Consider the following 27083-nt stretch of genomic DNA (forward strand, 5'->3'; position numbering starts at 1 on the left):
AACCAAAGTACAAAGAATGGAATGTGGCAAAACTCAATTAAGAGTGCAACTGGTTATGATTAAATCAATTGCCCAGATGTGAATATGTAATAAACAGAGATCATTGTGATTTATAAAAGTTCAGCATTATCCAGGGAGTGTTTAAAATCAAGAAACATGTAAAAACAAGGTAAGGTTATAGAGAAAATTTTACAATCTTGGAGAGATATTTTCCAATCAAAACATGAAATTTGGAAGACATAAAGAGGAAAAATTGATCAATTGGATTACATAAAAATGCAAAACTTCAGGAGGATAAAATATAGTTGAAAGTCATATGACATATTAAGAGAAAATATTTGTAATATGTAACAGATAATGGAGACTTTCCTTAATAAACAAAAAGTTCTTACAAATAATCAGGGAAAATGCAAACAACCTCCTCAGAAACTGGACAAAGAATATAGACAGGAAATTTACAGAAATAGTACTTGTAGATAATAAGCATTAGAAAATGATGTGCAACCTCACTAGTAATCACAAAAACGCAAGATGAAATACCAATATATCATTATGCAAAATATTCGCAATTTTTTTGGGAGAGAGAAAGCGTGTGCATATGTGCATACATGAGTTGAGGGGGAGGGGCAAAGGGAGAGAGAAAGAGTCTCAAGCAGGCTCCACGCTTAGCATGGAGCCCTATGCTGGGCTCAATCACATGACCCTGAGATCATGACCTGAGCTGAAATCAAGTGTCGGGACATTTAACCTACTGAGCCACCCAGGTGCCCCTGGCAAAAATTTTAAAGATTGATCACTGTACTACTGACAAAGATACAAGAAATAAGTTACTTTCCTACTTTGCTGATGGAAGTATAAATTGATATAAATTTGTAAAGGGCAATTTGGTAACACTTACCAAAAGTTAAAATGTGTAGTCTCTTGGTTTTGTTAATACACTATAGTTATATAAGGTGTTGCCATTCTGGGAAAGTGGATACAGGGTATGAGGGACTTCTCTGCACGATTTTAGCAACTTCTTGTGAGTCTAGAATTATTTCAAAATAAAATGCTCAGAAAAAGAGGGGAAAAGGAGTTATGCTGAGTGAAGTAAGTCAATCAGAGAAAGACATGTATCATATGACCTCACTGATATGAGGAATTCTTAATCTCAGGAAACAAACTGAGGGTTGCTGGAGTGGTGGGGGGTGGGAGGGATGGGGTGGCTGGGTGATAGAAATTGGGGAGGGTATGTGCTATGGTGAGCGCTGTGAATTGTGCAAGACTGTTGAATCACAGATCTGTACCTCTGAAACAAATAATACATTATATGTTTAAAAAAATTTTTTTAAATGAAAAAAAGAAGATAGCAGGAGGAGAAGAATGAAGGGGAGTAAATCGGAGTGGGGGACGAACCATGAGAGACGATGGACTCTGAGAAACAAACTGAGCGTTCTAGAGGGGAGGGGGGTGGGGGGATGGGTTAGCCTGGTGATGGGTATTAAAGAGGGCACATTCTGCGTGGAGCACTGGGTGTTATATGCACAAACAATGACTCATGGAACACTACATCAAAAACTAATGATGTAATGTACGGTGATTAACATAACAATAAAAAATTTAAAGAAAGAATAAAAAAGAGGGGAAAACGAAAAATGTGCATACAATTTGACTCAGAGATTCCACTTCTAGGAATGTGTCTTGCTGAAGTAACAGCGTAGGTGTATAAAGATATGGATGATGGTTGCAGTGTTGTCTTATAAAAATAAAATTGCAAACAACCTATTTATGAAAAGGAAGTTGTTAAGTAATAAGGTGCATTCTTATAAAGAATGTTACGCAGCCATTAAAAATAATGAGATAGATCTATATATACACAACCGTAATAAATTATTACAACAGCCAATACTTACTGGGGGCTTTCTATGTAACATGTATAGTTGTCAGTACTTTACGTGCATTAAACTCCTTTAATCTTATAAAAATTCTATGAGGTACTATTATTATCCCATTGTATAGATATGGAAACAGAAGCACAGCTGAGTACTGTAACTCATCCAAAACCACATGGTTAATAAGTAGTGGAACCAGGAATCCAGCCCAGAACCCAGGCTCTCAGCCACTACAAAGTATTGTTACAATATATTGTGAAAAAAGCAAGTTACAGTCTAGTGTATAAAATAGCACCATCTGCTTTTGACACAAACTCAAAGTACATGAGCTTATACAGAGCTATGTCTGCATAAGTCTAGAAAAAAATTGCTTGTGGCATATAACAAACTGTGAGTCCTGGTCACTTCCATGGAGACTGATGGATGGGAGAGACTAAAGGGAGTTTTATTTCTTTATAATTTAAATGACAGGAGGAGTGGGAAATTTTTATTTGTTGCAATTTGGATATTTTTCAATCCAAAATTTGTATATATAGTAATACGTTGCAAAATGTCCCCACACATGGAACACTATGCTACAGTTAAAATGAATTAGAGACACATACATAAATATGGAAAGAGGCAAAATATGTGATGTTAACTGAAAAAAGAAACAGGTTATACAAGCAAAAGCTTATGTGACTTTATATAAAACCACACATATTTATGTATATCCAAACACCCCTTGGGGAAGGGGACTAGTAAATGCTTCACAACAGCCTCTCCAAGGAGATTGGGGAAAGCCCTGATTTGTGACATTTACCAATTTCCTTCGTGTAAATATTTCCATCCCTGGTTGATTCCAAGCCACTAACACGATGTCACTAAATGTACGGTCTTAAAGAGAAACCAGTAGCAAGCGCCCCATTTCCACCACAGGGGTACAGCAGCCAGGGGCATAGGTAATAGAGTGTGGTACAATACTTAGAAAGTGCTGAGTTTTGGGCACCTGGGTGGCTTAGTTGGTTAAGCGATTGTCTTCGGCTCAGGTCATGATCCTGGAGTCCTAGGATCAAGTCCCACTTCGGGCTCCCTGCTCAGCGGGGAGTCTGCTTCTCCCTCTGACCCTCCCCCATCTCATGCTCTCTCTCTCTCTCTCTCTCAAATAAATAAATAAAAACTTAAAAAAAAATAAAGTGGGTAGGCTGTGAAAGAGAAGTATGCAGGAGAGAGTGAGTTCATGAAGGAGGAGAGCCAGAGGATTTGTCTCAAAGTTATCACAGAAGGGAAAAATGTAAGGACCTAGTGTTGTAATGTTAACTCTTAAAAAAAAAGAAAGAAAGAAAATGCTGAGTTTTGAGTATTTGATTTAGCTGCAAGCTTCTATAATTGAATATTTTATAATGGCTTGTTTGGGGCACCGGGGTGGCTCGGTTGCTTGCTCAAGCTAACCCTTTTTTTTTTTTAAAGATTTTATTTATTTATTTGAAAGAGAGAATGAGAGAGAGAGAGAGAGACAGAGAGCATGAGAGGGGGGGAGGGTCAGAGGGAGAAGCAGACTCCTCGCCGAGCAGGGAGCCCGATGCGGGACCCGATGCGGGACCCGATCCCAGGACTCCAGGATCATGACCTGAGCCGAAGGCAGTCGCTTAACCAACTGAGCCACCCAGGCGCCCTCAAGCTAACTCTTGATTTTGGCTCAGGTCATGATCTCAGGGTTGCGGAATCGAGCCCTGTATGGGGCTCTGCTCTCTGCACGGAGTCTGCTTGTCCCCCTTCTCTCTCTCTCTCTCTCTTTCTCTCAAATAAATAAATAAAATCTTTAAAAAAATAAAAAAATAATGGTTGTGTTTGATAACTGTCTCACCACATTCCTGAAAACTTCACCATCAGCTCTCGCAAGCCAGGATAAATGATCTCCAGCTCACCAGCATGTGATGGGAAACTTTCACTTTCCTTAGAACATATGCCTCTAATGCTCTCTGTTTTGCCAATAAACTGATTACTGAGATTTCCTAATTACAAAGTTTGATGACTTTTCCAAAAATGAATCAAGGTCCATTGGTAAATGGGTTCAGGTCTTGGAGAGACAGCTCACGCACACAAAAATACAAATATTGAATGGACCTATAGGAAAATAGCCATCCCGATGATAATAAAATGAATGGAATCTTATTTGACAGACTCTCTCAGGACCCACCTCACTCCCAGCCCTTGGAAGAAAAAAAAAAAAAAAAGAAGCTGAGAACATCTGATGCTTGCAGCTTTGGGGTTGGGGAGGGGGGTTATTCTGTTACATACATACAGCCTATTTGGAAAGCAATAAGATGCCACTGCTCAAAACCCATAGAAATGCTCACATCCTCCAATTCAAGACTCCTACTCACTGGAAATATTCAACAGAAGGAAAAAAATGTCGATGAGAGTAAAAAGAGATTCGTCGCGGTGTTATCCAGGATAGCAGATAACTAGAAGTAGCCTAAAATAGCAAACATTAAAAAAAAATAAATGGAATAAAATAAATTACAAAAAAATCATTTAATACATTCTGGAACATGATCTGTTGAGAAGAATGAACTATTTTTGCTGCATTTCAACACATGATAAATATGACATTTGATGGATCATAGCAGCGTGACTCATCCCAGCCTCAAATTGGAAACCATGTAAATGTCCTTCAACCGATGTGATCAATTGATAAACACATGCTGTCCCTTCCATACAATGGATGGACTCGGCAAAATGCAGAGGACAAACTGTTGCTTCATGCAATGGTGGGGACGAGCAACACACACATCAGGCGGTGTACCAAAAGATCACATAGTGTGCAATTCCATTTGCATGAAATGTCCAGAAAAGGTGAGTTGATAGACCCAGGAAGCACATCGGTGCCTGCCACGGGGCTGGGGGTAGGTAGGGGTGGAGATGTACTACAAACTGGGCGGGCAGTGCAAAGACAACTCCTTTGGGGTGATGGAAAGTTCTATGATTATGGTGATGGTTGTACAACTCAGCAAATCTACCAAAAACTGTTGCATCCTACGCTTAAAATGGGAGGAATGCTATGTCAATTACAACTCAATAAAGTTGTTTAAAAAAGATTCAATGAAAAAAAAAGAATGTTTATGGCAAAATGTTGAGAAAAAATAGGAAATAGTATACATTTTTGGTTCACGATGAAATAATATTTTTAACACCTTTACTGAGGGGCATCTGGGTGGCTCAGTAGGTTAAGGGTCTGCCTTCGGCTCACCTCATGATCCCAGGGTCCTGGGATCGAGTCCCGCATCGGGCTCCCTGCTCAGTGGGGAGTCTGCTTCTCCCTCTGCCTCGCCCCTGCTTGTGCGCACGCGCTCTCTCTCTCTCGCTCCCTCTCTTTCTCAAATAAATAAATAAAATCTTAAAATAATACCTTTATCGTGATATAACGCACAAGCATAAAATTCATCCATTCCACAGACAGTGGTACAATTCATCGGTCTTTGTCTGGTCAAGAGCTCTGCAACCATCGCCACGGTCTAAATTTAGAATATTTTCAAAACCTGGCATTCCCTCCCCTTTCTCTCCTTATCGTGTAAACCATTTGGAGGTGTGCAATTCAGTGATATAATAATTCACAGTGTTGTGCAACCATCACCTCTATCTGATTCCAGAACATTTCCATCACCCCAAAAGGAAACACTGTCCCAATGAGCAATCACTTTCCCTTCCTCCCTCCCCAGCTAGCAACTGCTAATCTGTTCTGTGTCTCTCTGGATCTGCCTGCTCTGGACATTTTGTATAAATGAATCATATACATGATGTGGGCTTCTTTCATTTGATACAATGTCTCAAGCTCCAGCCTCATGGCTTCCTTGTTGTTTCTGGAAACATGCCAGCCTCCTTCCCTCTGTCAGGGCCTTTGCACTGACTGTTCCCCATTCCTGGGATGCTCTTCCTCTTCCTACCCCGCTGCTCTCTGCCCACCTCTTTCTTCACACCCCTGGTGTCTTGGCTGAATCGTCCCCACTGGAAGAAATGCCTTACACCTGCCTGCCCTAAGTGGGTCACTTGGGTTACTGTTGCTGATGACACCCTGTTGTCCTCATTACAATCTGTAACCAAATTTTGCCTTCTCAAATACTTGAGTTTGACTTGGGCCAGGATTAAGGTAAGGCGAGTGAGGCACTCATCTCGGGTGCCAAATTTAAGGAGGTGCCAAATCATTGAGTTTCTTCCCTGTTGCCTCTGGCTTCCATATGGCTTGGCACGGCACTATCGCTGATCCTGTCTTTAAGACAGCTTGCTATTTATTCATGGTGGATTTTTTTGCATTAATTTTGATTTTTTTAAAACATTGCATTGAAATATTATTTATCTTTTTTTAAATAATATTTTATTTATTTATCTGATAGAGAGAGAGAGTGCAGGAGTAGGGGATGGACAGAGGGAGAGGGAGAAGCAGACTCCCCGCTGAGCATGGAGCCGGACGGACTTGGGGCTCGATCCCAGGACCCCGAGATCACCCCCGGAGCCAAAGTGAGATGCTCAACTGACTGAGCCACCCAGGCGACCCGAAATATTACTTATCTTGATGACTAAGTTGAAGAAGTCAACTTCCCAAGCCTCACCTGTGTGTCCAGTTAGGATGTGGATCACCTGCTGCTCTTCCATGTCCCACACAGCAACAAAGCCGTCCTGGGTGCCAACAAGCAGCAGCCTCTCCTCCAGGCTCCACGCCATGGCAGTGATGCCTGTGGCCACGCAGGGACAACAGTGACCACATCAGCTCCCGGGCTCAGCCACAGGGTCCTCTAACGGGGCTCCACCCCACAGATGGGGAAACTGAGGCATGGGTTCAGTCCCTTTTCCAGAGCTACACACCCAGAAAGTGGCAGGGCCAGGCTTTTGAAGCCAGCACTGTCGGAGGCCAGGTTCAGATCTCGGTTGTAACATTTACGTTGCTCTTAGGGACCAAACCACATCAAGGTCACAAGTGTCTCCCAAGTTCGGTGGTTCTCACTGAGGGGCGATTCTGCTCCTGGGGAAGGTCTGGAGCCTGGGGACACTGGGCAATGTCTGGAGATGTTTTTTGGCTGTCACAACTGGGGAGTGGGGTGCGACTGCCATCCGGTGGGTGGAGGCCAGGGGAACTGCTGACCACCCTGCCATGCATAGGATGCCCCCCCACCCCCGCAGAGGATGACCCAGTCCCAAATGTCAATAGTGCATGGTTGAGAAACCCTGCCCTAGTTGGACAAGACTCAGAAATGGAATTACACTGGCTGAGAACGAGGACTCTGCTTCTGACTTCTCTTTGAGTTCAACATGTATGGAAAAATAAAGGCTGGTGCTCCAGAGAAAAGAAATATTTGCCAATAATTTGGGCAAACAACAGCCCAGGGCTCGCTGCTGGGTCCTGATTGAAACATCGCTGAGGACAGAGAGGCACCGAGTTACATGGGAGAAAACACTGGCCCAGATAGCTGGAGACCAGAATTTCTGAATGCCCTCGGGTAATTCCTTCCCCTGCTCCGTGCCTCAGTTTCCCCAGATGTAAACTAGTGAGGGGGAAGTGTTGAAATCAGAGCCAGTCCAAGTCTGAGAAGCCCAGATTTTGTGCCCGCCTCATTGGGACAGGGAGTGAGGACGTGGGATTTGTCTTTCTTTTCTTTCTTTTTTTTTTTCTGGCCACTTACGGTGTGACCTTGGAAATGTGAACTCAAACTTCTCATTTACAAAATGACCAGACTGAAGTGCAGAATGGGTAGAGACTTCTGCAGCTTCACCATGACTGGGGCTTGTCAGAGAGGCATGGTGGGTCCGAAACACAGACCATCTCCCCCCACCGAGGGATGGCAAAAGTACAATTTCACTCAGACTGTAACTTCCTATGCCTATGCTACATAGATATCACAAATCAGCCACTGCACTATCTGAGATTTGTCCCCCAGAGCCATTCTGTCGTGTTTACTGTTGTAACCAAGCCTGCAGCCCACAGGTGTTAGCAGAGTCCACACTCATCCGGACCCTGTAATTCCCAGGCTCCCTTGCAGCTGGAGATGGCCAAGTTCTTGCCAATGAGACACTCATCCCAGAGGTGATAAAGTCTGCTTCTAGACCATGCCCTCAAAGGGAAGGGATCTGCCACCCACCTCCCCTTCCCACTTCCCACTGGCTGGAATGCCCATGGCGTGGGTCAGAGCAGGAATTGCCATTTTGAACCAACAAATGGAAGTTTCACATTGAAAATGGCAGCAAACAAGATTGAAAGAGTCCAGGTCCCTGACACCTTGGAGACTTGGAGTTTTACCTCTACTTACACCTGGACTGTTAAGTGAGGGGGAAATGAACGGCTATTTTATTTAAGTCACTGCTATCTTGTCCTTTGTTATAGCATTTGAACCTGTAACCCAATAAATACACAGTCTTACCCATTAAACTAGATTCAGTCTCAGAACCCTTCTTAACACAGCATTCTAGTAGCTGCCCCCAAATCAATTCTGCCATGCATCATACTTAATTTCTTAGAATTTCTATTTTGGAAGCTCTATGCCTTGGGGAATGTATCTTTCCCTACAAGGCCCACGAAGTGGCCTGAGTTGCAATAATTGACATTTGAACCACAAGTTCATTGTATATTTAGTGGCCTTATAATTAATGCAAGAGATTATGGGTGGGCAGATGAAGGGATGGATGAGTGGAGGTAGACTGGTGCATGAGGGGACAGCTAAATGGCTGGCTGGATAAGTGGATGAGTGGACGGATGGGTGTGAGATGAGTAGATGGATGAATCAACTGAGAGATGTGTGGGCGAGTTGATGAATGGCTGGGTGGATGGATGGGTGGAGGGGTGAGTGGTTGGAAGATGTCCAGAAGAGGGAAATGGAAAGATAAGTGGTGTGGAGAGAGGGATGGAATGAAGATAACTAATGAAAGTATGGCTGACTGATGGGTGGATGGAAGGAAGGAAGGAAGGATGATGGATGGATGAATGGATGGATGGATGATGGATGGATGGATGGATGGATGATGGATGGATGGATGATGGATGGATGGATGGATGATGGATGGATGGATGATGGATGGATGGATGATGGATGGATGGATGGATGGATGATGGATGGATGGATGGATGGATGGATGGATGGATGATGGATGGATGGATGATGGATGGATGGATGGATGGATGGATGATGGATGATGGATGGATGGATGATGGATGGATGGATGGATGATGGATGATGGATGGATGGATGGATGGATGGATGATGGATGGATGGATGATGGATGGATGATGGATGGATGGATTATGGATGGACAGAAGGACAGACAGAAGATGGAAGGAAGGAAGGAAGGAGGGAAGGAACGAAGGAAGTGGGGGGAGGAAGAAGGGAAGGAAGCGAAACAAACAAATGGAGAGAACTAAGTCCTCTTGTCTCTCTGAACTTCTGGTGTCCTGGGGGAATCTATGAGCACCACCAGCCTCTCAGGGGCCAGTCAGTCATCAATGCCTACCTTTTGGTCTTACTAGCATGAGCCAGTAAATCACAAAAACTATCTGTAAGATGGACACTCGATTCTTAGAGGCAGTCAGCACCCCCTTGCTCTGGGCTCATCAGCAGTATTTACAATACTCATCTATAGTCCCTGGGGGGCAGAGACAGTCGAGTCAGCATAAGACAGCAAGGGCACACCCTGATGGGACCCTTGGGGCCTCCCTAGCGACAGAGCGGAGCCCCAGAGAGCAGCCAGAAACCCCTGCCAGCTGCTGCCCTCAGGCACAACGGGAGCCTGGCAGGATTTTTGCTGTGCTGGGGAGACTCACCCTTGTGACAGCCTGTGACGGTTGCCCGGAGGGGTCCCCCCGGGGGCTGGAGGAATCCCCCGAGGGGTATGAGCACAGGGTGGGGGCACACCCGGAACCAGCTCTGGGCCTGTTGGCACAGCTGTCCCACCAGGGCTGGATGTGAGGTGGCGAAGAAATGGAGTCGGGCCAGGAGTTCTGTATATAGGATGCTCCTCTCTGCAACAAAGGGGACTCAGGTTAAGGGAAAGGGCACGGCTGACGGGTGGAGTCCGCCGCCATCTTCTCCTGCCTCCTTCTCTCCTTTCCAAGGACACTCATCCCTACTTCGAGGGAACCAGGTGGTTCATAGCCTCTGGACCTTTGTCCCCTCTGGTTCCTCTGCCTGGAATACTTCCTTCTTCTCCCCTTCCCCTTTCTCATGCTAAATATCTCATTTTAGGGCGCCTGGGTGGCTCAGTTGGTTAAGCGACTGCCTTCGGCTCAGGTCATGATCCTGGAGTCCCGGGATCGAGTCCTGCATCGGGCTCCCTGCTCAGCGGGGAGTCTGCTTCTCCCTCTGACCCTCCCCCCTCTCATGCTCGCTCTCTATCTCATTCTCTCTGTCAAATAAATAAATAAAATCTTAAAAAAAAAAATCTCATTTTAGCTCCAGGGTTACTTCTTTAAAGAGCATTCTCCAGCCCAGCCCTCTAATCCACCCACCCCACCCCCACTCCCCTGAGCTCATCAGAGGTACAATTGACATTTCTTTGCTTATTCCTTCACTACCCTAAATCTTGAGTTTCCCCGAGAACAGTGATGATTGTTCATTGTGTTCTTAGAGCCTAGAACATCACAGACACCCAGTAAATGGTAGAGGCCGCTTTTCAGCAACGGGCTTGAACAATGGAATGCAGAGCAAGGCAAAAGGGCCCACAGCGACCACTGAACTGAAGAGAGGCCCGTCAGGAGAGCCACCCCAGATTATCCAGAAGCCCTAGCGGCCCAGCGGGCTACGGACAACCAGGTACAGGTACAAAAAAAAAAAAAAAAAAAAAAAAAAATTCCAAGTCCCCAGACCACCTGACCTTCCTCCTTTAAATACAGCCCCTCCCACTGCCTTGGGGCAGACAGCCTCCCCTGTGTGGTCCTGCCTGCAGCTCCCTTCCATCTCCTTTGTTCTAGAGACTTCTATCTCCTTTGTTCTGCCTCCGGTGAATTCTTTCACTGCTGGAGCCTGAGCCACCCACTTCCACCGGATCATCATCATCACCCCACTCTCCATCTCAAGTTCCTTAATTTAATCACATCATTTGCCATATAAGACAAGAGTCACAGGTTCCAGGGATTAGGAAGTGAATATATTTTTGGAGGGGGGCAGTGTTTTCTGCCTACCACAACAGAGGTATCATCATTATTATGCCTAGTTCATAAAGGGGGAAATTGAGGCTCAGAGAGGTTAAGCAACTTGTACAAGGTCACACAGCCAGTAAGAGGCAGGAATCTAACCTAAAAAAGTTTTATTCCAACCTCGAATGAAGACCAGGGACAGTGAAGCAGGCAGTTCATTTTCCCTGTTTTCATCTTGTCCTAACTGTGGGGTTTGGGGCAATGGTGACAATGCCTTGTGCCTTGGTTTGCTGGTGGGTGAAATGAGGCAAGGTCAGGACCAGGGGTGAGTGCCCCACTCACCATGGGTGCAAAATTTAAGGTGGCACCACCAAACTCAACCATCCAGATAAATACTATTTTTTTCTTTTTAAAGATTTTATTCATTTATTTGACAGAGAATGAGCGAGCACAAGCAGGGGAAGCAGCAGGCAGAGGGAGGGAGAGAAGCAGGCTTCCCGCTGAACGGAGAGCCCAACACGGGGTTCGATCCCAGGACCCTGGGATCATGACCTGAGCCGAAGGCAGATGCTTAACCGACTGAGCCACCCAGGCGCCCCCAGATAAATACTATTTTAATGCAATATTTTAACAAATCAAAATTAATGCCCCCCAACCCATGGTGAACAAAATATCGGCTTTTAAAATAAAAATAGGGTCAGAAACAGCACCACACCAAATCATCCCGGAGCCTGAGGCACTAGGAGAAACCCCGTGGGCTTTGAGGAGCGGGCTCAAAGTCCTGGAATGTGCTGGAACTCAAGGTTGGCCAGCTGCGCCCTCTGGTGGTGACATTTATTCCTACTACAACTTCTCATGAGGGGCAAGCCCCAGGTTGTCAATCAAGGATTGTTGAAAAGAACATGCTGTGATTTGGGCTTTTAAATCTTCCCTCGAACTGGGCTGGGCAGTTGTTCCCAAGGCTATTTCCCTGGTAAATCACTCCCCATGAGGTTTACAACTGCTGAGCATGAATGCACAAGAAAGGCCAAACTGATGGTGGGCACCAGCATCTTCCTCTTGGGACATACTTTAGTTCAATCCCGTATTTTGCAGATGATGGAAGCTGAGGCTCCACACAGAAGTGGCTCATCCAACAACAACAACAACAACAACAACAACAAAAACCCAAAGAAACAAACAACAACACAACAAAAGAAATGGCTTGTCCAAGGCTGTTCACATCAACAATATTGAGGCTATCATGGGGACAGGCTCTGCAAGAATTGACTTGTATATCTTTCCTCGCAGCTCTAGGGAGGAAGGTTGACCAGCATCCCCATTTTGCAGATGGAAACACTGAGGAAAGCAAGGTGGGGGGTGGGGTGAGGAGCATAAGGGACTTGCAAGGTCACACCACCAGTAAGTGGCAAAGCCCAGATTTGAATCAATACAGTGGGGCTCCAAATCTGAGTTCTTGGCCAGGACCGTCTATGTGGTAGGGCTGGCAATTTGGCAGGGCGCAAGTGATGAAGCCCCTACCCTCAGAGAGCTCAGAGTCGGGTGGGGCCCTCAGGTGATACAAAAGACAACCGGCAGAAATAGTAAGAGCTAAGACAGATGGCAAAAGGGTGCATTGCTGGAGAATGCAGGGACTAGGGAGCCAGGGGGGTGTCCAGGTTCAGTAGTGGCTGGGCTTCTCCTAGGAGGAGCGTTTGTTTAAGCTCCAAGGGAGCCCCAGAAGGGATATAGGGACTTAAACACCTCTATAAAACTCCTTATAAAACCCTCAAATGAAAACCAGATGGGAACTGTGTAATAAAAACCACCCTGGGGGCGCCTGGGTGGCTCAGTTGGTTAAGCAGCTGCCTTTGGCTCAGGTCATGATCTCTGGGTCCTGGGATGGAGCCCCATGTCTGGCTCCTTGCTCTGGGGAGTCTGCTTCTCCCTCTCCCTCTGTCCCTCCCCTCACTTGTGCTCTGTCTCCCTCTCTCTCTCAAATAAATAAATAAAATCTTTAAAAAAAAGATACCCTGGCCACCTCATACTCATTAGGATGACTATTTTTTTTTTTTTAATCAGAAAATTGGGGCAACTGGGTGGCTCAGTCGGTTAAATGTCTGACTCTTGGTTTCAACTCAGGCTGTGATCTTGGTGTCATGAGATCAAGCTCTGCATGGGGCTCCACGTTCAGTGTGGAGTCTGCATGAGATTATTTCTCCCCCTCTGCTCCTCCCCTTGCTCTCTCTCTCTCTCTCAAATAAATTAATTTTTAAAAATCTAAAAAAAAAATCAGAAAATTAAAAGTATTGGTGAGGATGTAGAAAAATTGGATTCCTTGTGCTCTGCTGGTGGGAATGTGAAATGGTGCAGCCACTCTGGGGGGCCCCTGGGTGGTTCAGTCATTAAGCATCTGCCTTCAGCCCAGGTCATGATCTCAGGGTCCTGGGATCGAGCCCCGCATGGGGCTCCCTGCTCGGCGGGAAGCCTGCTTCTCCCTCTCCCACTCCCCCTGCTTGTGTTCCCTCTCTTGCTGTCTCTCTGCCTCTGTCAAATAAATAAATAAAATCTTTTAAAAAAAAGAAAATGGTATGGTGATTCCTCAAAAAAACAAAACAAAACAAAACATAGAATTATCATTTGATCCAGCAATTGCATTTCTGGGTGTATACTCCAAAGAATTGAAAGTAAGGTCTTGAAAAGATATTTGTATACCTGTGTTCACAGCGGCATGATTCACAATGGGCAAAAGGGAGAAAACAGCCCAAGTGTCCATCAAGGGATGAGTGGGTACACAAAATGTGGTGCATCCATACAAAGCAATGTTATTCAGCCTTACAAATGAAGGAAATACAACATGGATGAACCTTGAGGACATCATGGCGAGTGAAAGAAGCCAGTCACAGGGGGCAAATACCGCATGGGTCCCCTGATATGAGGCCCCTACAGTGGTCAGATTCATAGAGACAGAAAGTAGGACGGCAGGCACCAGAGGCTGGAGGCGGGGGTGGGGAGTTGGTGTTTCATGGGGACAGAATCTCGGTTTGGGAAGATGCAAGAGCTCTGGGGATGGATGGTGATGATGTTTGTACAACATTGTGCATGTGCTTAACGCCACTGAGCTGTACACTTAAAGATGGTTACTTTGGTAAATTTTATGTTCTGTGTGTATCGCCACAATTTAAAAATGAAGATAAAAACAGACCAACAAAACACCATCCTGGGCAGAGCATCAGAGATTTTTCAAGCTCTAGGGCAGAGGGTGGACCAAGCCCAGCCCAACGGTTTACCCCAGGAGCTAAGGATGGTTTTTACAGATCAATATTTGCAATGGACAGGATGGCAGGAAACACCGACTTTGAACCCCAATTAAGCAAAATGTCTTCCCCCAGAGCAAAAACTCCCCCCTTCTTTCTCTTGAGTAGACTTTTTTTAATAAAGATTTTATTTATTTATTTGACAGAGACAGAGAGACAGCAAGAGAGGGAACACAAGCAGGGGGGGTGGGAGAGGGAGAAGCAGACTTCCCACGGAGCAGGGAGCCCGATGTGGGGCTCGATCCCAGGATGCTGGGATCGTGACCCGAGCTGAAGGCAGATGCTTAACCAACTGAGCCACCCAGGCGCCCCTTGAGTAGACTTGTGTTACAAAAAAATCATGTTCAATTATTATGATTGTATTTTGAATATTATCAATAAAAAAAGTTATGGGAACGTGTTTTCTCTCTCTTGTTATATTAAGTACTGACATAATTTCCTCTATTTTTGCCTGAGAGTTTTCCTATCTGGCCCTTTCTAGAAAAAGGTGCCGGGTCGGGGAAAGGGGGCAGACACTATTTTGGTAGTGTTCAATCCAAAGCTCTTCCAGGTTTAATTCAAGATTCTAGAAACCCCGCAGGTGTAGATAGGAAAGGTGTGTGGGTTAATGAAAATCCAGCTGGGGGCTCAGTGAGAATGGGCTTCTAGAAGTCAGTGCAGAGTGAAGGCCCGCGCCCGCCACCCCCCTTCCCGGCCAGGCCGACTCACCCATGCCTCGGAGCTCCACAGCCGGGCGGCACAGCTGGAGGGCGTCCCGGACCAGGCTGACCTCAGGACAGTCCAGGTGAGGGCCATACAAGTCAAAGTCATCCAACAGGCCCTCGATGCCCCCAGAGACGCCCCGGCAGGAAATCCAGTTCATGCTGCCTGTGGGAGGAAGGGGGCGTTGTTGGGGCACACACACCTATCCATTTCTCTGGGGGTTCTTAGCATAGGTGCTGCGGATGCTGGGGCCGTGCACTGTAGGATGCTGATCGGCGCCCCTGGCCTCCACCCACCAGATGCCTGTAGCACCTCCCCAATAGTGATAATCAAAAACACGAACATTGCCCCAAGAGTTCCCTGGGTGCAGGATCACCCCGGGTTGAGAATCACAGGGAGGAGCAGATGGATAGATGGATAGACAAATAGAAAGAAGGAGGGATAGATGGATGGGTACATAGGTGATGATAGACGGGTAGGTGTAAAGATGAAAGATGATAGATATGATAGACAGACAGACAGACAGACAGACAGGGTCTCATTCGAAGACCACATTTCTCACCTTTGCTCTATCCACTAGCACTAGATGCCAGTAGCACGCCCTCCCCCAGCTGTGACAACCAAAATGTCCCCAGATGTTGCCAAGTGTCCCCTGCTGGTGGGGGGGGGGGCACAGAATGACCCCCTGGTGAGAACCACTGTCTTAGGAGGAGCCAAGCACTCTGACTTTTGCCCTTTACCCTTCCCAGGCTCCACTGCGGGAGCACAGCGGAGGGCTGGGACCCACTCACTGTCCCCTGCAATGGGTGCAACCCTTACCCAGAACCTCCTGTTTCAGCTCTTCGATGCGGCCTGAGTGGACCAGGTGATGGGGCAACTCCTTCAGCTTCCGCAGATTTGCCACCGTGTCTGAGAACCACAGGGGCTGAGGGGCCACCTGCAGGGGAGGAGGGGGCTGGCAGCCAGGCCACGATGATACAAGCTCACTCATTCACTCCACAAACATGGGCCAAGCTACCACGCACGTGTGACGCTGGAGGGCACTGGACGCAATTCCAGACAGAGGTGCCCCACGCCCACCCCAGGCAGGGCCAGGGCAGAGGGAGGAACTTGGGGCTCAGGGAATCCAAGGGGCATCGGAGCTGGGTCTTCGAGTTTAAGTAGGAGTCTGTCTGGGGAACCTTATTGGAAAACAATGGTATTCCCGGGCAAGGGAATGGCATGTGCAAAGGCTCAGGGGTGGGAGATGCCAGGAGTTTAGGGCAGTTCTGTATGCTTCTGAATGTTGTGATTCTTCTGCCCCCCACCCCAGAATGTTGGGGATGGAGGGCATATTCTTCATCTGCTGCTCCCAATCGCCCCATTATGCTCAGAGGCTGAGGGGACATCCTGCTTTCTGTGGGAAGGGAAGGGAAGAAGGTGAGGAGAGCATTCTTGATGGAAAAGAAAGAGCGAGGTGGTCCTGGCCAGGGAGCCTTGGCCTTGCCTGCACAGCAGGGTGGAGCCTGCAGGTAGTGAGCAGGGGTCCCAGACAGACAGTTCACCTTGCGGTCCAGGTTCAGGGGCTTCCCCACCAGCGGCAGAGTGATGAGTTTCTTCGTGCCCTGGCTCCAGGCCCCTGAGAAGAAGTCAGCTAAGACTCCGTGCCTCTTGGCTCTCTCGGGCCCGGACAGGTAGCGCTCTTGGACCACCTCGGCCAGCTGCCTGCAGAGTGGGGACACGGGCTTATGGGCCTGGGGGATGGGGTGAGCTCAGAGGGGGCCCCCAGCCTTCCAGGAACCTGTTCCCAAATGCAGGTCCCCCCTAAGCCACCTGCCAGATGCTCACTGGCTCTGCTGACCACCCGTCCTACTTGTTACCTAACGTTCATCTATAAATTGGCCCATCTTTCTTTTTTCCCCTTAAATATATTTACTTTTTTTTTTTTTAAGATTTTATTTATTTGGAAGAGAGAGACACAGCGAGAGAGGAAACACAAGCAGGGGGTATGGGGGAGGGAGAAACAGGTTTCCCACTGAACGGGGAGCCCGATGAGGGGGCGCGATCCCAGGACCCCGGGATCATGACCTGAGCCGAAGGCAAGACGCTTAATGACTGAGCCACCCAGGCGCCCCTAAATATATTTACTTTAAAAAGGAACATTTGGGTTCCTCAACTTAAACTTAAAATAAGGTACTGTAGGACCCAGCTACTCCACTTCTGGGTATAGACCCAAAAGAATTAAAAAAACAAAACAAAACAAAAACAGGTGTTCGAAAGAAAACTTGTGCTCACGTGTTCACGCAGCACTGACCACAAGCCCGAGGAATGACCCAAGTGTCCATCGATGAATAAACAGATAAACAAAATGTGGTCCATCCATGCAACGGGATATTACTCAGCCATGAAAAGGAACAAAGCCCTGATTCACGCTACAACATGGATGAACCTCGGAAGCTCTATGCTGAGGAAAGCAGCTGGACACTAAAGGCCACATGTTGTGTGGTTCCATGTATATGAAATGTGCAGAAGAGGCAAATCCATGGAGACAGAAAGCAGATTCGTGGGTGCCAGACAGGGGCTGGGGACAGAGAGGTGGGGGGATGGGGAATGACTGCTGATGGGGACCAGGTGTCCTTTTGAGAGGATGGAATTGTTCTGGAACGTTTTAGAGGTGATGGTTACAACACATTGTGGATGCACTTAATGTTACTGAATTGTACACTTTAAATGGATGATTTTTATGTTATGTGAATGTATCCTCAGTTTAAAACCGAGTTAGCTGTATCAGAGTCAGCGGTGTGGAAACCCCTGAATGCCGTGCTAAATGCACTTGTTTCGCTGGGAACGGGGATAAAAGAAGGATCTGGAACAAGGAGGAGCCCGACGAGCGAGCCCTCGCTCCCGGAAGCCCAGGCAGCGTGTCCACCATGCCGGACCCACCTGTGGGCGATGGCCAGCAGCGTGAAGCCATCCACGGGCCGCCGGGCCAAGCAGTGGCCCAGATCCCGGCGGAGCCTCACCCACAGCAGGGGTGGGAAACGCAACAGCTCCTTGCTGGGCGGGGTCCAGTCCCGGTACACAGCCTGCAGGACCTCGTCGTCCAGGGACAGGATGTCCTTCAGCTCTGCCTCTGAGAGCCCATGCCTGCGGGGAGAAGAGACGGGCACTGGGACACGCTGTGTCTCCTGCGGTCGGAGGGCGCAGACACCAGGGACGGGGAGACGTGCCCAGCGCGGCACAGCGTCCTGCCCGTCACCAAAGGGTCCACCCCGAGGGTCGGCATTTGGACTGTGCCCAGCAGGTACTGATGCCCGGTTACAGCTGTGCCCATCGAGTAAGACCTTCCTGCTTCTGCACACACACCCGCAGAGCCGTGAACTAGCCTCTCCCCAGTCTCCCATGAGTCGGGCAGCATGGGGAGGGAGACAAGAAGTCATTTAGAAAAATAATGCAGAAACTAACTGTGCCCACCTCGGCCTCACCCGTGTTTCCAGCCCCAGAAAAGTATCCAGCCTCCTTACCAAGGCCGACTGGACCTGGCTGCCTTCCACCCCTAGGGAAGCGGCCCTAAAGGGGATGAGTGATGAAGTTTCGGTGCTGGATCGCAAGGGACTTCCTGACACCTGAGAGCATCAAACTGGGAAAGCTGGATTTGCCTGCACATTTCATCCGGGAAGGACAGCAATCAGATCACCCTTCAGAGCAAGGGAAAGAGGGAGGCTGGCTTCTGTGGGCAAACTGAGTGTGTGTATTTAACTCTCTGATGTAGATCGAAATCTTCATTTTGATCAGAACTCCTGCCATATATAGAGAGCACCCGCTCACTTAGTGTTTTCTAGCGTATAACAGGGTGGGTGTCCCCTGGGGTCTCTTCTGCGAGATCAATCATCTTGGACAATCCCAGCTATAATATCACAGTTTTCTCCAAACCAGAATTCCTGGGAGTTACACCTAGGGGGTCCACTTACCAGCACCCCTGTGTGGTCCTGTGCCTCCTCAGAAACCCTCTCCTTCAGGATAGAAGCTTCTTTCCCACTCTTTCATGCCCCCTCAGTACAAATCAAGCTTGGGTCCCCTCCTTTCCAGCTCAGGTTCGATGGCTCATCCCACCTGAGCCGGATGGAACAACGCAGCAGGCTTGCAGGATGGCTGTCAAGGAAGCTGCAGTCCCATAATTCCCTGGCAGCGTGGCTCTGTACAGGGCCCCCTGGGGAGGGGCCAGGCCAGTCCATTCTTTCTTAGAGAAGCAGATGCTGGGTCGTGGGAGGTCAATGGCTCATCAACAAACCATCGGCAGGTTTGTTTAGCCGTTATTCATGGAGGGTCGGCTCCATGCAAGGCACCCTGCTGACTCCTGAGGGACAGAGAGCTAGACGCCCAGGAAGCTTGTCTTCTCATCCCCAGAGCCAGGCAGGAAATAGCAGGAAAAGAGCACAAAGAAATTGGGTAACACCAATGGCTGGGAAGAAGACAAACCGCGTCACATGAGAAAGAGCCACATGGTGTGGGGGGGGGGCAGGAGAGAGACTGTTCTTGGAGGAGGTGGATCCCTCTGAGAAGGTGCCACTGCAGCTGGGACTGGGTGGGAGGGAAGGGGCCAGCATGAGATCTGGGGCCAGGGTGGTCCAGGCACAGGGTGGAAGGCAGCCAGGTGATGGGAAGTCACTGGAAGGGTTAATCAGGCCAGGGACTGAATCAGATTTACGATTTTAAAATCTCACTCCGGACAGGTGTTCAAACCACAACTTGCACACGCATGTTCTGAGCAGCATAATTCACAATAGCCAGAAGGTGGAAACAGTCCAAATGTCCGTGAATGGATGCACGGATAAACAAAATGTCATTGCTATGGACTGAGTATGTGTCTCCCCCAAATCCATAGGTTGAAGTCCTAATCCGCAAGGTGATGGTATTAGGAGGTGGGGCCTTTGGGGGGTGATTAGGTCATGAAAGTGGAAGCCCATGAGTGGGCTTAGTACCCCAGAGAGCTCCCTTATCCCTTCTGTCATGTGAGGACACAGCAAAAAGATGCCCATTTATGAACCAGAGAGCGAGCTCTCACCAGACACTGTATCTCCAGGCACCTTGACCTTGGACTCCCCAGCCTTCCAGAACTGTGAGAGATAAATTGTTTATAAGCCACCCACTCTATGGTGTTTTTGTTACAGCAGCTCAAATGGACTAAGACAGGGGTGTATCCATACAATGGAATATTCTTTGGCCATAGAAAGAAACAAAGTATGGACACACACACTGCAACACAGATGAGCCTTCAAAACAGTCCGCTCAGTGAAAGAAATCCGTCACAAAAGACCGCACAGGGTATGATTCCATTCACTTGAAACGTTTAGAGCAGGATCCAGAAAGTCACGAGGTACACAAATGGCTGCCAGGAGCTGGACAGAGAAGTGAGGGAAGGCACAAGGCGTCTCCTCCCGGCATTATTCAGCCTCGCACCGCTGACATTTGGGCTCGGATCACTCTTCACGGTGGGGACTGTTCTGTGCTTTTAGCAGCATCCCTGGTCTCCGCTCACTAGATGCCAGCAGCATCACCCCTAGCTGCGACAACCAAAAATGTCCCTGGACGTGGCCAAGGGTCCCCTGGGGGCAGAATCTCCTCCGGGCAAGAACCACTGGCCTAGAAGGACTCAGATCTGCTCTGAGAGCTAGAGCTGGGTTCTCCACCATCACAGCACACTGACTGCGTGGGGAAGCATGATGTGTTTTCAAGGAACAAGAGGTAACGAAATCACACCTGCAGGCTCCCTCCCTAAACCACCTGGCCCGCCAGTCCCTGGGGCGGCTGCTCCGACACCCCTGTGAGGCCCTTGGCTTTACTAACTGGACAAGACGTGGGACCGAGCAGGTCGATTATTTTTGTCTCCCCAGATTTTGGAATCAGGACTCAAGAAGGGGCCAGTAGGATGGTGCCAGTTCTCTGAAATGGGAGCTAAGGATGCCAGTAGAAGTTCGAGGCAAGTGGAACAAAGGAAGAGTCCAGAACAGAAGCCAATGGGCAGAGAGGACCCAGAGGGCCAGGGGACGAGAAACTGTTCTGATTCTCATGGCTTTCTGGTTCCCATGACAACACCACCTCCTCCATGTGGACTGCATCAGGTTGGCCTGATGGCCTACCCCTTCACCCTGGAACATTCCCCAGTCTGTCTTTGTACTCTTACAGAACCCAGGCCCAGGCTCCACTCTGGGGGCACCAGTCACAAAATCTGGGGTATGGCATGAGATCTGGGGTATGCCCCCCTAGAGCCAGCAATCGGGTGGGTGGTCCTGGACCCCTTGAGCTCTTCCCATGGCCTTGGCACAAAACCCTGACTTTCCCACACACTAGCACGAGCGGGATTCTGTGCCTGGCAAACAAACAAACAAAGAAACAAAAAGCCACCCTCACAGGTCAGATCACCGCCATCTTGACTGACGTGGTGCAAAGGAAAAGGTCTGGAAGGAAAACCTGCCTGTGAAACTGAAAAGAGGCAAAACCAGCTTGTCCAGCATTTCTGATGATGTGCTTGAGTGTTGGCTTTGTCGCCGTGTGTCTGCTAATTGGTCTCCGCCCCACCCCCCTGGGGTTCCGGAGTCCGGCTGCTGGGTGCGTGATGGACATGCTCCTCTCTCCTGCTCCTTACTTCTGACTCCCCTCCTTCCCTACCCGGCATCTCTGAGCAGTGGCTCCTGACCATCATGACATCGCAGTGTGCAGCCCTGAGACTTTCTCTGGGCTGAGCAGCTGGATGTAAGCATTCAGTCCTAAAGCTCTAGAAACACATTGAAACTGGGTTTCTCCTATTTGCTTTTTTTGCTGATTCCCACGCGACAAGCTTGGGATGAAGTGTAGATGCCCGCTGGTGGTCAATCCTTCAGGGTAATTGGCTTTAAAAAGGTTTTTCTGAGATCTCCCCATAATATTACCTATTAAATACAGAGGAGAGCTTGCAGATTTACAACAGGGAAAAAAAATCCGTGCCTGAGAAGGGCTGAGCATCACTCAGGTTCACCTCGAATGTGATCACCAGGAAATATCAGACCAACCCAGATGGAGGGACACTCTACAAACTCCCCCCAGCCCAGGTGTGGTCCCCTGGACCAGCAGCATCAGCATCGGCCAGCGAGAATCGTGGGAGTCCTGGCCCCAGCCCAGACCAGCTGAATCAGATTCTTTATGCAAAAACAAGGCTCGAGATATGAATCCCCATCGAGGGTTGAGAAGCGCTGATCAATAAAATAACTGGCCCGGATTCTTCAAAAGGACAAAACCAGATGGTGGAATGTTCCAGATTAAAGGAGACCAAAGCAACTTGACAATTAAATTCGACATGCCGTCCTGGTTTGGATCCTGGATTGGGTGTGGGCGGTGGGGGGGGGGGCCTCTATAAAAGACATTTTTGAGACAATTGGCAAGTGTTCACTGTAAACTGTGCATTAAATAATATTATTGCCTCTGTGATATATTTCCTGACTTTTGTAATTGTCCTGTAGCAATGTGGGGTTCTGATTGTCCTTGTTTGTAGGAAATATGTGGTGTATTTAAGGGTAAAGGGGAATAACGCCTGTAATGAATTTGCAAAAGAAAGAAAGAAAACTAGAGGGGGTTAGGGAGGGAGGGAGAGAGAAAGTTAATGCAGCAAATCAGGGATTCTGGGGGAAGGGTATATGGCTGTAGTTCTCAGCTGGTGCCTACTCCGCCTGCAGGGGATTCTTGGCAATATTCTGAGACAGTTTTTGGTTGTCACGGCTCAGGGGTACTACGAGCATCCAGGGTCAAGGCCAGGAATGCTGCTCAGCATCCTACAGTGCATAGGACAGCCCCCACATGCTGACGATGTAGCCCCCCAACATCAGTAGAGCCCCCTGATGTGTGGGCCAGTCTTTGCTCTAGTTTTGTACTATGGGAATTCTTCCACGAGTCTATAATTTCAAAATATTTCTTTTCTTTTTTTTAAAAGATTTTATATATTTATCTGAGACAGAGAGAGCACAAGCAAGGGCAGGGATGGAGGGAGACGGAGAAGCAGGCTCCCCACTGAGCAGGGAGCCCAACAGGGGGCGCGATCCCAGGACCCTGGGATCATGACCTGAGCCGAAGGCAGATGCTTAACCGACTGAGCCGCCCGGGTGGCCCTCAAAGTATTTTAAGTAAAAATTGTACAAAGGAAATACCACAGGCAGGCCCATAGAGACAGGAAGCAGGTTGGGGGCCGCCGGGGGCTGGGGGTGGGGAGTGGCTGCTAATGGGGATGGGGTTTCCCTTTGGGGTGATGCGAATGTTCTGGAGATGGACAGTGGTCACACAACACTGTGAATGTCCTCAATGTCACTGAACCATACACTTTAAGAGAGCGAACTTTATGATCCATGAATTGTGTTGGGCTGAATAGCGTCCCCCAAAGGTCATGCCCACCGGGAACCCGTGAAGGTGACCTTATTTGAAAACATTCTTGAGAGGAGCAATCAGCATACCATGAGGTCCTACTAGGTCAGAGTGGGCCCTGAAGAGGGAAATGGGGACACGAAGGCCCAGAGGGAGGAAGCCACAAGATGGGCAGAGGCAGTGGTGGGAGGGATGGGTCTACGGGCCAAGGGTTGCCGGCAACACCAGAAACTAAGAGAAAAGCCTAGACCGGCTTCTCTTCTGGCGCCTTCAGAGGGAGCATGGCTCTGCCAACGTCTTGACTTCAGACTCTGGCCTCCAGAACTGTGAGAAAAGACGTTTTCTGTTCTGAGCCCTGAGGGGTGAGTGCATGCATTCTGCCTCAGTTAGAAAGAAGGTGAAGACAACAGAGACTTACCGGGAAGACACGACGTAGCCCAGCACGTGGGCCACCAGGAGCTGCCCGTGTGTCTGCTCCAGGCGGGCACACAGTTGGTGCATTGCTTCCTTAGTGGTGGAGGCCAGAGGGGCAGGTATGGTGAAGGAGGCCCATTTCCGGGCCTCCTCGAAGGCCAGCCTCAGCCGTCCTGGGTTCCCACACTCTGGGAGGCTGGCCCAGAGCAATTCCCTCTGCTCTGGGCTCAGCGTCCTCCTCGAGGCTGCCAGCAGAAGCTGGATCATCTCTTGCCCTTGGTTTCCGGAAAGGGGTTTCACCTCCCAGTAGGCCTCTGGGTCCGTCAGCGTCTGTCGCATGGTGTCTAGAATCCCCCGCCACCCTGAGCAGGCTGAAAGGATGAGGTGGACCCTCGGCGGGCATTTGGGAGGCAGCCAGGGGACCCTCCGGGCGCAGCAGATGGAATCCACATCATCCAGGGAGTCCAACAGGATCACCAGGGACTCGAAGTTTCGGCAGGAGACAGTGTGGAGGAGGGTGTGGAAAAACTGGACCACCCTGGCATGGGCCTCCAGGACCTGGGCCGGGGGCAGGGGCAGCCCGTAGGCCAGGCACAGCTGGAAGCAGATGCTCTGGAGCAGGCCCCGGGCATTGGAGCTCATCTGTGACATCCCCAGAAGCCGCAGGATGGTCACCGTCTTGCGGCCAAGCAGTCTCGGCATTTGCTCTGCCAGCTTGCACATCAGAGCTGTCTTTCCGATGCCTGGGGGTCCAAAAAGCACCATGGGTGAGTGGGGACAGCTGTCACTCTGCCGGAGCCGCTGCGCCAGCTGGGCCAGGAGCTCCTGGCGCCCGCAAAAGGTCCGGGTGGCCTCGGCACTCAGCTCCAGGTGGTGGTGGATCTCCTGGTAGAGCCATGCCAGCTCCCGCTGGCCCACCTCCAGCTCCTGGAGGTGCTCAAGGACCTGGTGGTTAGCCCTGGCCACAAGCTGCTCCCCCAGCTCCTTCAGGTACTGAGCATGAGCCTTGTTTTGGGGGTTCACCAGGTCTCGGCTCCATGGCAGGTGGTGGGCCTTGAGGACTCCGGGTTGCATGTCGGCAATGCGTCCCTTGAGGCCACTGAGAAGGTTCTGGGCATCCGTGTCCAGGCAGCCATCTGCGAGCCGGTCTACCATCTTGAGGGCGCAGTCTTCCAGGATGTGTTTGTGGAGGTCCTGGATCTCTCTCAAGAAGACGGTCGCCCCCTGGTCTCCGTCTGTCAAGCTCAGCAGGCCCCGGTCTATCTCCCATTCAATGACTGAAAAAGTGAGGGAGATGGAAAAAGAGTGTGGTCATCATTGTGTGGTCAGATGGCCCGAGTGGAGACACTTGAGAGACATATTTGGGAGGTAGGGACATTAGTTCTCCCACTCAATGTGTGCTGGAGTCACCTGGCATAACCATAGACAATATGCAAATTAATGCACTCAAGTGGGTTCCAATAAAACTTTATTTACAAAAACAAGCAGTGGGCCGGATTTGGCCAGAGGACTATAGTTTGCCAGAGTCTCCTGGGGGCTCAAAAACCCCATATGTCTGGGCTCTGCCTCCAGGAGTTCTGATTCAGCAGGTCTGGGTGGGGCCCATGGGTTTGCATTTCCAAAAAGCTCCCAGGTGATGCTGGGGCTGCTGGTCCAGGGGCTGGGCCAAGAATAGTGCTGATTTAGTCATTATTAATCAAAGAAACCTTGGTGTAGGCAGCACAGAGATTCTCTGTGAGAAGCTGCTCTGTTATAAAACACTACGGTAGTTGCTGAGGCTGGGGGAGAGGGATGGGGAGTGACCGTTAACGAATATGGAATTTCTTCGGGGGTGATGGAAATGTTCTGGAACTAGACAGAGGTGGTGATTGCACAACATTGTGAATACAGTAAATGTCACTGAATCCTTTACTTTAAAACGGTTAATTTCGTGTCATGTGAATTTCACTTCAATTAAAAAAAAAATCCAATGTTGTCAGTTTTGGGTGCCTCCGTCATCACACATTCATTCAACAAACATTTATTGAGCTCCCACTTGTGGCAGCCTCAGCTCTCCAGACATCTAGCAGTGAGAAAAATGCCCAAAGGTCCCTGTTGCCTTTGTGGAGGCTGGTATTCCAGTCTTAGTAAAAAAAATGGACATACAAATGGACAGACGGCAGAAGAGAATATCTGTCCATCCTGGGTAGAGTAGGGCAGGCAGGGCATTTGAGGCCACAGAAAGCTGTTGCAAAGGCATGGGGGCCGGGGAGAAAGTTTTTAATGAGCCTCGAGGCTGAGAGCAAAGGTCGGCATACTTTTCTGTAAAGGCTCAGATAGTAAATATTTTAGGCTCACAGGTCAAATGGTCTCCATTACAACTATTCAACTCTGCTGCTGTAGCGTGAAAACAGCCATAGACAACATGCAAACTAATATGTTGTGTGTGTTCCAATAAAACTTTATTTATGAAAACAAGTGGTGGGCTGAATTTTGCCTTTGGGCCCAGGTTGTCTGACCCCTGTCCCAGAGCATGCAACAGCTGCCCTGAGGACCCGAATTTTCCAGAGCCAAGAGCAGACACAGATTTCTCCTCGGAGGCCACTGTTTTGAAATAGCAGTCAGACCTGAGGAATTATTTTTTAAGCCGCCCTGGGCCCAGCAGAGGCTCCCAGGTCTCTGGAGCTGAGTGAGTCAGGCTCCCTTGGAGACAGGACTCAGTCTCAGAGCCAGAGATTAAGAGCCACTCAAAAGCCCTCCTTGGAGTGACACCACAGCCCCCTCAGGCCATCAAATGGAAGTCAGGGATAAAGGCAACTGACAGTCCTGACATGGGATCCTTCTGGGACACGTCTCAGCATGAATCAATGCAAGGCCATCTGCTCTGCTCCTGCAGGCTGCGTGACCTTGGTCAAATCACTGCGTCTCTCTGAGTCTCTTTCCTCTCCCGTAACATGGGTGTACTAGTTTAACCTCTTTTTTTTTTTAAAGATTTTATTTATTTATTTGACAGAGACAGAGATAGTGAGAGCAGAAACACAAGCAGCGGGAGTGGGAGAGGGAGAAGCAGGCCTCCCCCCCGAGGAGGGAGCCCGATGTGGGACTAGATCCCAGGACCCTGGGATCATGACCTGAGCCAAAGGCAGATGCCCAACGACTGAGCCACCCAGGTGCCCCTAACCTCTTTTTTTTTTAAGATTTTATTTATTTATTTGTCAGAGAGAGAGAGAGCACGCACAAGCAGGGGGAGTGGCAGAGGGAGAGGGAGAAGCAGGCTCCCCGCTGAGCAGGGAGCCCAATGCGGGACGCCGTCCCAGGACCCTGGGATCATGACCTGAGCCGAAGGCAGACGCCCAG

The 27083-nt window shown here is 49.0% G+C and overlaps 1 protein-coding gene across 1 annotated transcript in view; it reads right to left on the reverse strand.

Moving 5' to 3' along the window:
- NWD1 (NACHT and WD repeat domain containing 1) overlaps positions 1-27083 on the reverse strand; it is a 53793-nt gene that overhangs the window by 16905 nt on the left and 9805 nt on the right. The window contains exons 4-10 of the mRNA XM_028126835.2: positions 23752-25024; positions 17889-18092; positions 16511-16670; positions 15786-15903; positions 14973-15131; positions 9658-9855; positions 6461-6583 (exon numbers count right to left, since the gene is read on the reverse strand). Coding sequence (XP_027982636.2) covers positions 6461-6583; positions 9658-9855; positions 14973-15131; positions 15786-15903; positions 16511-16670; positions 17889-18092; positions 23752-25024 — 2235 coding nt within the window. The remainder of the gene's footprint in view (positions 1-6460; positions 6584-9657; positions 9856-14972; positions 15132-15785; positions 15904-16510; positions 16671-17888; positions 18093-23751; positions 25025-27083) is intronic.

The sequence above is a fragment of the Eumetopias jubatus genome, unplaced genomic scaffold (assembly GCF_037043125.1).
Source record: "Eumetopias jubatus isolate StellerSeaLion01/CBP00866 unplaced genomic scaffold, mEumJub1_p1.0 scaffold_1, whole genome shotgun sequence".
Taxonomy (NCBI): domain Eukaryota; kingdom Metazoa; phylum Chordata; class Mammalia; order Carnivora; family Otariidae; genus Eumetopias; species Eumetopias jubatus.